At 51.7% G+C, this 10,374-nt stretch overlaps 1 protein-coding gene across 2 annotated transcripts; it reads right to left on the reverse strand.

Annotated features, from left to right (window-relative positions):
* Positions 1-409: 409 nt before the first annotated feature.
* PLEKHO1 (pleckstrin homology domain containing O1) lies at positions 410-10,157 on the reverse strand. 2 transcript variants are annotated; one of them, XM_021715198.1, is made up of 4 exons: positions 10,042-10,157; positions 3,936-4,040; positions 3,470-3,571; positions 1,468-2,280 (listed from the first exon to the last, which is right to left on the reverse strand). In XM_021715198.1, the coding sequence occupies exons 3-4, from the start codon at positions 3,476-3,478 to the stop codon at positions 1,576-1,578; spliced, it is 714 nt and encodes a 237-aa protein (XP_021570873.1). In that variant the 5' UTR covers positions 3,479-3,571; positions 3,936-4,040; positions 10,042-10,157; the 3' UTR covers positions 1,468-1,575. The 2 variants fall into 2 exon arrangements, with proteins under 2 accessions (XP_021570874.1, XP_021570873.1); XM_021715199.1 differs by lacking the exons at positions 3,470-3,571; positions 10,042-10,157 and adding an exon at positions 4,781-5,017 and having other exon boundaries at positions 410-2,280.
* Positions 10,158-10,374: the final 217 nt, after the last annotated feature.

A 10,374-nucleotide genomic window follows, 5' to 3' on the forward strand; every position in this document is an offset into this window, starting at 1 on the left:
TGGAGGTTAGGCTTAGAGCGATTCCCCCGACTTGCTTATGTGGGACTTGCTTATGTGGGTCGTAGGGGCAATGTCAGAGCAGGATGGGAACTGAAGGGCTGGGTTTTTTCCTAAGGATGTTTCTTCTCTTCCCTCCTACCCCTTATGGCCTCATGGCCAGGGTCTCCACGTAGTTTGTCCCCATCTCCTCCGGCTTCCCCCTCTCATCTCTAGTAAAGCTCTAGATCTTGGCTCTTGGAGGTGAGAGATCTGAGGAAGAGGATCAAGGGGGCTGGGCACAGTGGCACACACCTGTAATCCCAGCACTCTGGAAGGCCGAGGCAGGAGGATCATTTGAGGTCAAGAGTTCAAGACCAGCCTGGACAACATAGACCCTGTCTCTATTAAAAAACAAAAGAAACCAGCAGAGTAAACTTCAAAATGTCTTTTAACCCCTTGCTGACTAGATTCATGAGGTTTTCCCGTTCTTTCCAATCACTCACATCTCGCATTCACAACTCTTCTCTGGACCATATCACTGCTATTAAATCTGATCTCAGAAACTTCAGAGGAAAGACGCAAACAAGCAAAATGAGTTGTGCAGTCCCTACCATAGACAAGAATGCAAGGAAGCCTGGCAGCTCTCAAGGTGCCTAGGAAGGGTGGCCGGGGTGAGCGTGTTTTGCTCGAGTTGGGGCTTGATTGGCGTTGGGAGAGAAGCTTGAGGAAGGAGTGGGAGAGGCTACAGGAAACCCTAGCTTGGCTGAAAGCGGAACCTGGACACATTTGGTTTTCCCCTTCATGCTACCCAGCCTGCGTCACAAATCAGTTTCATTCTTAGTTCCGTTCTTCCGTGGGGTCAGCTGTCTCTAGTTTCCCTGTCCTAGGCTCCCCCCCAAGTGAAATAACTAGGCAGGCCCCATCCATCCGGGGTTGTACCTTTGCATCAGTACTGGGAAGGCAGTGGAAGAGAAGGGCAGAAACATCGTAAATAAGATCCAGGCATCTCCAGCCCAATCGGAGACTCCTCTGAGTGAGAAGCCAGTGTCTGGAGGAGCAGGGAAGATCTGAATTCCACAAATCCTCTCCTCAGGGCTGGGATAAATTTCACTCCTCCTATGTGCGTGGACAGGTGGCCCTGGCCTCCCCATCCCTAGAACTAGAATTGGGCAGCTGAAATTTCACCCTCAAACTGAAGGCTTGGAATGGGACATAAGAGAAAATGTCCTTCATCTCCCCCTCCGCCCCCTAGGTTTTGAAGCCTACCCATACACTTGGGAGCAGAATACATTCCCACGACAGCTGGGGGTGGGGTGTGTGTACAGAATGGTCAGGCTGTGTCTTTAGTGCCCTTTCTCTCTTGCTGGCCAGGTGAAGACCTCTTAATATCACTACCGGGACCTCCCCCCTTCAAATCTGAGGGAAGTGAGGAAAGTAGGCTGGGAAAGAAGGGTTAAGGGGGCATCAGGCATCAGCAAGAGCAACGAGTTGGGTTTTTTGTGGTTTTTTTTGATTGAGGTAAATAAAAAAGCTTTGTCCCGCAACCTGGGAGATAAGAGTCTGTCCACTCCCACGAGTTCCAGACTGCCCCCTCCTTCACATCAGGCTCTTCCGGTACTGACTGTGTGGGGCGGTCTGTCTGAGTTGGGAGTCGGGGGTCTGCAGGTCCATCTGCCTGTACAGGTCTCTCAGCTCCCTGACTTCCTGCAGCACCCTCTTCGCCTGGCTCCAGTTGGATGACGCCTCTCCCAGCAGCCGCTCCGTCTCCAGCAGCAGCTGCTCTGACTCAGAGTCAGGCGGAGACCGAGGGGGGTCCTTGGCCTTTCGCTTCCCGTCTCCCAGTCCCTGAACCTCTGCCAGCAGCTCCTGAGTCTTCTCCAGTTTCCTTGCTACCAGGTCCTGGATCCGGGACAGCTGTCCGGGGTGGGGGACGGCAGGCGTCGGAGGTTCCTCGGCCCGCAGCTGGAGGGCGCGGGCTGGGGCTGTGTCCCGCTGAGACAGGATCTCCTCCAGGGAGGCGCAGCGGCCTTTCTCCGTGGGGGTCAACTTCTTGGGTGCCTGGGGGGTGTAGGTGGCCCCCCTGTCCGGCTTCTCCCAAGGTCGGGGAAGGCTGCTTGCCCGGTCTGCGGAGGGCTGGATTCGGTCTGAGTCTGCTCTCCGCCGACTGCCGGCCAGCTGGGCCACAGACTTGTCCAGGTCAACCCGAAAGCTCTCAGCACAAGAAGTGGGCTCCTCAGGGGAGGGGTCTTCCTCTTGGATCAGGTCCAAGGTCAGCATCCCATCCGAGGTAGAGGTCGAAGCCTGGGAGGAAGGGGTGAATCGTTATCGGCAGGGATTTCAGGTATGGCTGCCTAAGAGCAGATGCTTCCACGATCGCCCTCAATGTGCCTTCCCGAACGCGAAGCCCTCGACTCCCAACTGAGTCTTCTGCTTCATCTGCTAGCTCTTATTCCTTCGACTGTGATCTGAACTTTTCTTTTTCTGTCATTTAATCTGCCCTGCGTGTCTCCCACTTTACTGGGAGCTCCCAAGGGGTGTCTTCTTCCTCTGTACTGTGAGCTCTAAGCATCAGTGGGGCCTGACACACGCAGGACACCCCCACGGCAGTCTTCTTCCATGTGCATCCTCACACACCTCAGGCCACCTGCTATTTGGAACTCAGAACCCCTTGCCTTAGAATAAAACTTGCTCTCTTACTTCCAGAATACTGTAATTTACAGAAAGTGATCAGGCACTCAATGCCTCATAGGTGGTAGGTAGTTAAGCACATGTTGTCTTAATCATTTCTCACCACAACCCTTCAAGGCAGGCATGATCGCTGCCCCATTTACAGTGGAGACATTCAGCTTCAGGGACCCACGCAGGCATTTAATAGGAAAGAGAGGTGCCGATTCAGGCTCTGCCTGACTCCAAAGCCTGTACTCTCTCACACCTGGCGGCCTCTCTCTCTAGAGCCTTGGCTGAATGGAAGAAACCACCACTCTGGATGTTACAAGGGTTCACTGGGGTCCTTTCTCCCCGAATGCCTGTGGCATGACATGTGTGACCCATCAGGACAGCTGGCTTATGGTGTCTTGTATGGTAGTCAACTCTTCTATTTTTCACTTTCCTGTAGGTATAACTCATTTCCCCCAAAAGGTGATAATATTATTGGGAGCAGGGACTTTTTTTTTATTGTAGAGATGAGGTCTCGCCAAGTTGCCCAGGCTGTTCTCAAACCCGCGGGCTCAGGCAGTCCACTCGCCTCGGCCTCCCAAAGTGCTGGGATTACAGGCTGAGCCACCGGGCCCGTCCTGGGAGCAGGGACTTTTGAACTCATAACAGGTGCTGAGTAAATATTTCTGATCTAGGTCAGACGGGGTGCGGGGTGGAAGAACTTCCCTCGTCTTTGCTCTTAACATCAAGGAGGCCTCCCACAGATGCCTCTGGGAGGCTGCTCTGTCTGGTGGACAGACACAGACAATTTTTACTTTATTATCGTTTTACCTACCACAGCCATTAGGTGTCCTCTAGTTGGGGGGCGGCGGGAGTGTTGGATTTTAGCTCTGTCCCGAGTGGGGTGGGCGAGACAGCTGTCCTCCTCAACGGTGACCTGAAGGGATGCACTGTGAGTCACAGGCGCTCTTCAGAGACTGTCCCAACCCCGCATGCCCCAAGGCCCGAACATGCCTGGACTGAGAACAAAACCCACCCCATTCACTGCTTCTGAGCAAACCCACGGGCAAAGGGATTTACTGGACGTGAATGGGCTCCCCAGGCTGACCCAAGCTGGGCTCATGCATCATGAGACAGGGGAGAGGCGTTGTCAGCAAAGGCTTGACGAGAAGGCAGGAGAACAGGGTTTCCAAAAGGGAGACAGAGAAGTCGAGCTGGGATAGAGTCAACGAAGCCTCCACAATAGCCCTCCCTCACTGCTCCCTCTGCCCCGGCATCCCTCTTCCCACAAGCCCCCTGACCTCATCCAAGATGCGGTTCTTGGCTCGGGTGATAGCGGAGTTGAGGGCATTGATCCATGATTCCTTCTCTTCTGGACTCACGGCTAGGAAGATCAGGTTGGGTGCCTGTGAGGGGAAGATTCTTGTTTCAGCCAGGGTTTTAGAGTTGGTGCCTCACCTTGACAGTGAAGAAATAAGAAATTATAATCTCATTCTCTCAGTCCCAGCTCCTAGAAGGACAGCGATTCTGCTTCCAGAGTCATCTATAACTTAAAGAAACCCAGTCTCTATTCCTACAAAATGCACAGCTTGAAGGTTGTTTTAGAAATGACCAAGGAAGAGTCAAGAAGGGTACTGGATATTGGCATTGGAGATAGTCAGAGGAAGTTTGATAAAATACAGGTATTAAAATAAAAAACTTTAAAAGTTTGAAGAAACAGAATGTGACAGGAATAACTTCCCTGGTTCCCTCAGACAAGAGGAATTTGATTCAGAACTTCAGTCACCTTTCAGGTACAGGGACTAGAGATCTTCTTCCATGAGGTAGGGGTGTGTGTGTGTGTGTGTGTGTGTGTGTGTGTGTGTGTGTGTGTGTGTGTATGTGTTTGTGTGTATGTAAGAGAGAGAAAAAAACAGAGACACAGATAGACCAATGTGAACTTTGTGTCTCAACAGGTTAAAGGCTGGCCTGCCTGGAGGGAAGGAAATGGCCACAGCATTCTCAGATTAAATAATAAAAGTCAGCATGAGAGCAATTTGGGGACTCTGAGCCACGATTGCCGAGAGGGAACCTGGGGGAAGCAGCTCTCCCTGCCCCCTCCAATCCTGTCAGTGTTCCAGGGGCCAAGATGGCAGGAGAAACCTACCGTGTTACCGGGCTGCTTGGAGTGGGCAAGAGTAAACTTGCTATGATTCTTCTTGCTCCTGCTCTTGGATTTCCGGAGTTCTTCACACTTCTCATAGTCACTCAGGTCAAATACCTCTTGACTATTTTTCTCATCTTTTACCTAGGGGAGGGGTGGGGGTGAGGTGAGGAGGATAAAATTATTTAGCTGCTCCACTCAAACTGTTAGCTTAGATCGTCTTGGGGACCAGAAGAAGCCCGGAGTGGGAGGGGTGACAGGACAGGAAAGGGCCGTCCTACCCAAAGCCTAGGAAGGCCTGACATCGGGGAACGAGACTAGGACAGCCTCCAAGTCCTGACTCCTCAGGTGTGTTTCTGTTTAAACCCCTGATCCACTCTCCTCAGCCAAGCTACCATTTCGGGAGTCCCTGTTATGCCTCTCTTCACCCATGACCCCACCCCGTACCTAAAGGACACAGCTGACAGGCCCTAAAAAGGCTCGTGTCCTTGGTGTGATCCGGTCGTCCTGAAGCAAGTAGGGTGGTCCAGAGGAAGATAAAGACAGGGCCACATCAGGGTGTCTAGAGGGAATGGAGGGCTGCCTCTGGCCACCCTATTCTTCTGCTTGCACTGTAGCTTCCCTAACCCACCTAGCTCTCTCCTCTACCGAGTACTACTGTAGAGACTCATCTTCCTGGTTCATTTCAGCAGCACCCTCTCCCACCCTGCTCAGTTTTCTGAGTTTGTTCATTAGTTCAGACAAGCTGGAAAATAAAACTGGAATTCCTACCCCTTCCTCCCTCCCTCCGAGGTACTGTGACAATCCAACCTCACTCCTCTAGACATCAGAGGCCATTGCCCTCATCCATCGATCTCTAGGTAAGGATGCACTTAGACTCTCCCTGGAAGACAGTTTCAGGCTTGGAAGGAAGGATTCTGCTACCTCCTTCCTTTACTCCAGTTTGAGCACCCGAGTCCCCTCACTGGCAGGAAGCGCTTCCTCAAATCTAAACATAGCCCTTCCTGCTGTAGTATCTGTCTTGCACTTGGCTTCCACCTTTAGCAGCTTCAAGCAGATTCAGCTCTTCACATCCTTGCTGAATGTCTCATCAGAGCCCACAATTCTATCTACATCCTCCAAGCCGTTCTGGCTTTTTCGGAGCATCACAAAGCAAATTCCATGAACATGTTTTCAAAGGTCCATTTTAACTCTCTCAGAAGTTTGTCCTCCTTTCCCCTAAGGTGGTATTCCTGACAGCTCTGGTCCTCCGAAGCAGTGGCTTATGGATCTGTTTTGGCTTGCAAGAACCAACGTTACAGAGAGAAGACTTAGTTATTGGCCTGTTCACCCTCTGCCACTTGAACCCGGGGCTGGTGAACCTGGGAATACCCCAGAAAAGAGTTGATCATGTTTTCCTGGGATGAGAAATGAAAACCACAAGCGCTAGTCTTGTTAAAACTAAACAGAGAAGAGTAGCCTCCAAAGAGCCCGCCCTTCTCAGGCTCAGAGAAGGGAATCGTGTGTACGGGTGGCCTCCGCTGTCCTTCTGGCTCTCGACAACCTTGAAGAGGAAGTGGTTCTCCCTCCATTCCCCAGCTCATCTTTAGTCTCGTATCTGCTCATTCTTCTGAATTGCTGCCGGACCCGTGGGCTGATGACAGACAGGAACAGACGATCACGCAGCCCCCATTCAGGCGAATGACTGCTCACACTTCAACTTTCATTGTATCAGCAAGACTTGGCTCCTTCAGGGCTCCCTGGCTCTGGACTTAGAAGTGACCAGAGGCTTCGAAGGATTATGGGTAGGAGTGGGACAAGGCGCTGGCAAGGGGTGTCCAAGAACAATTCCCAGAAGCAAGGGGCAGGGATGTAGGATGATGCCTCGCCCTCCTCTCCCCTCCTTTCCAGAGCTGAGACTATCAGCAGAGTCCAGAAACCTTGGAGAGGAAAATGCTGGGTGTGTGACTAACCAGGGGAAGAGAGCAACTTGTCCTGTTTTCCTTAGAGGAAGGGAAGGGAGGGAGTCTGGCTTCCACGCAGGCTGATAAGGGCTCTGGGGAGCAGGGGACATTGACAGAGGTCAGCCTTGGTAGGACAGGGTAGGACCGGGGGGGAAGCAGTGCCCGGGGAAGATGGACACCCCCACAGCCTTGCTCTCCACTGTACTGTTTTCCCCCCATCTAATTCCCAAAGTCTCATTTATAATTATCCATCTTCCACATTAACCCTTCCTTTCCTGATTCTTTGTCCTTGCCTACAGAAAGGGATTTTCCCGTGCTCGCCAAAAGTGTTGCCCTGAATCCAACTTCTTCTGCTGTGAGGTCTAGTTTCTGCTCTCATACATCAGCCCATGATCAAAAGGTGCTCTGGCCCTCTCTGAGAAAGGGTACCCTTTGACTGACAATGAGGCAGGGTCAGCAACAAACACAAGGAATTCTATGGCGGAGGCAGTTGTGGCAGACCCTGCCTTTATGAGTGGGGAAGTAACAAAAAAGTTTAGTGCAGGTTCTGGGAAAGAGGGTTAGGAATTGTCTTTCTCTCTCTTTTTTTGTTTTTTTGTTTTTGAGTATGGGTCTCACTCTGTCGCCCAGGTTGGAGTACAGTGGCACACTCACAGCCACCCCAGTATTGACCTGCTGGGTTCTGGTGATCCTTCTGCCTCAGCCTTCCAAGTAGCCGGAACTACAGGCACACACTACCATGCCCAGCTAATTTTTTGACTTTTATTGTAGAGACGAGGTCTTGCTAAGTTGCTTGGGCTGGTCTTAAACTCGCAGGCTCGGGTAATCCACTTGCCTTGGCCTCCCAAAGTGCTGGGATTACAGGCTGAGCCACCAAGCCCAGCCTTCTTTCTTTCTTTTTCTTAGAATCAGGGTCTTGCTCTGTTGCCCAGGCTGGAGTGCAGTGGCACAATCATGATTCACTGTAGCCTTGAACTCCTGAGCTCAAGTGATCCTCCTGTCTCAGCCTCCCAAGTCACTAAGACTACAGGCATGCACCACCATACATTTTTTTTTTTTCTTTTTTAGAGACAGGGTCTCACTATGTTGCCCAGGCTGGTTTGGAACTCCTGGCCTCATGTGATCTTCCTGCCTCAGCTTCCCAAAGTGCTGGGATTACAGGCATGAGCCCAGCTCAGGAATTTTCTTGCATTAACAGTAAATTATGTGTATTATACTCTGTGTTTTGGCACTGGGGCTTTTGGGAAATGGGCAGAGTAAAGCTACAGTCCTCTGTCATTTTCATCCGTAGCCCAGGACCACCATAGCACAAAAACTGGCTCTAAAGATGAGTCATATTGGCCAAGTACGGTGGCTCATGCCTGTAATCCCAGTACTTTGGGAGGTGGAGGCGAGAGGAATGCCTGAGTCCAGAGGTTTGAGACCTGCCTAAGCAACTTGGCAAGACCTCAACTCTACAATAAAAAAAACAAAATTAGCCGGGCATAGTGGTGCGCGCCTGTGGTTCCAACTACTTGGAGGGCTGAGGCCAGAAGGATTGCATGAGCCCAGCAGGTAGAGGCTGTGGTGGCCATGAGTGTGCCCCTGTACTCCAACATGGGTGACAGTGAGACTCCGACTCAAAAAAAAACAACAAAAACGAGTCATATCAACATGCTTGGTCCTTCTTTTCCTGTGCCCTTCCCAGAAGGAGACAGCTGGCCCCATGACCAGTCAGATGCTCCTGACTCATAGGACACCAGACATCCCAGGCTGAGGTGATTACAGCCTTTCCCCTGTCTCTGGACCCCTTCCTCCACAAACAAGGATCAATCATTCTCTTTTACCCTCAGACATTGCACTTTGGGCAAATACAGACAAGAAAAAAAAGCCTTATTCCTTCTACCCTCTCTTATATTTTTTTCCCTTTGACGTGTAGGAAGTTCTCCCCGACTGTTCACTAGAGTTTCCTGCAATTATGAAATTCGGGGAAGACAGGAGATACCATTTGACACCTGCTTTTTTTTTTTTGATACTGGAAAGCCAGAAAATCATAGAGAAAATTTTCTGTAGGATTTGAGATTGGGTAGAGGTAACCCTTAAAAATAAGTCCCCCTGTCTAAATCTTCCCTCGCCTCACTCCTAAGGCTCCCCATCACCAAGAGCCTAGCTTAGCGTAAACAGCTGGGCTTCCACACCCTTAAGAGGGATCATTTTGGCTCTGGCACAGCTTAGCGCTTCCCTATTTGCCTCGGTAGACGTTCTCAGATGAGTACTTTCTCTTGGACTGCGCATGTTATCTGTTTCAATACCATAAAAGGATTTATTTACCTAAATATAATCTACTGAATAAGAATGTCTACTGAAGAAAGCAGAAGAGGCTAGAATTCAGGGAGGACTTCCCAGTTCCCTAGGTGAGGGAACACAGAATTAGGGGAGGAAGGGCCATCCTGGCAGGTCCTGGGACAGTCTCCCAGGCTGTACTGACACAGTCACAGAGGTAGGGAGTGGAGTGACTTCCAACTGGGGAGGCAATTCCAATTTCTCAATATCACTAGGTGTGATTGCTCCCAAGAGTTAGGGATAAAAAGGAAGAAGAGTCTCGATTTAATGACCCGGGCTCGTGTTCTGACAGTGTGGATTGTGGTTTTATGGTTAACTACAGAGCCAGAGCTGTCCAGAGCCACACAGGGGTCCATACCACCGTTTTTCTCCCTTCCGATACAAACGAGGGGTGGGCAGGAAAGGGGTGGAATACGAGTTCCTTGCCTTTTAAAAAACGTGGAGTGGGGGTGGGGGGCAGAGCATACTGGTTAGGGACATTGGCTTCCACAAAATATCTGCCACTCACAGATAGTCACAGAGGACACAGGAGACTGACCCCGGGTTGAGTGTGTGTCCTCTATGATGGAAAGCGGATGTGCTGCTGATACGACCTGGGCATGCCCCTGTCACAGACAGGAAAGGGGAGACAGGAAGGTGTGGAGAATAAGCGAAACAGAGTTCCAGGAGCAGCAGCAAAGGAAAATAACCCTTTAATTAGGAGGCCAGGAGGGGGTAAGGAGGCGGCAAGGAACTTCTGGGACTTCTTGGGAGGGGATACACCAAAGGGTACTGGCCAAGAAAGAACACTGAAAAAGAGGCAAACCCAACTTCCTCCTCACTCAGGTCCTCTCACTAAAGGGTGACCTTTCTCTGCGGCTAGGACGGGGCAGGGTCCCACTGGACCGCTCAACTTGCTTTGGGAACAAAACGGGCTGGAGTCGGGCAGCCGGGCCCCCCGTGGAGCCACAAAGTGGGAAAGGGAGCAACCAGGGGGAGTTCCAGGCACAGGGCACCCACCTCCTTCTCAGAGATGTACAGCTGGTCGCCTTTCAGCACCACATAGCGGTTTTTCCAAATCTCCCTGAAAATCCCTTTCCCGCAGAATTTCCGGACCCAGCCGACCTTCTCGGGCGCTGCAGACTGATGGTTTCCATCCTGAGGCCCCTGCCCCGGGGCCGAGAAAAGCAGCAGCCGATTAGATGATCGCAGCCGTGTCCTCTCCCCAGCCGGTGTCCGGCGGCCTCCCCAGCTCCCCCGTCTGCTCCGAAGGCCGCGGCCGGGGAGCCCGGGGTTCGCGCCCCGCTTCCGAAAGGTCTTCACGCCGAGGAACTCCCCGCCGCCCCCCGGCGC

Source organism: Carlito syrichta, unplaced genomic scaffold, assembly GCF_000164805.1.
Source record: "Carlito syrichta isolate Samal-C Ts95f unplaced genomic scaffold, Tarsius_syrichta-2.0.1 Scaffold306837, whole genome shotgun sequence".
Lineage (NCBI taxonomy): Eukaryota > Metazoa > Chordata > Mammalia > Primates > Tarsiidae > Carlito > Carlito syrichta.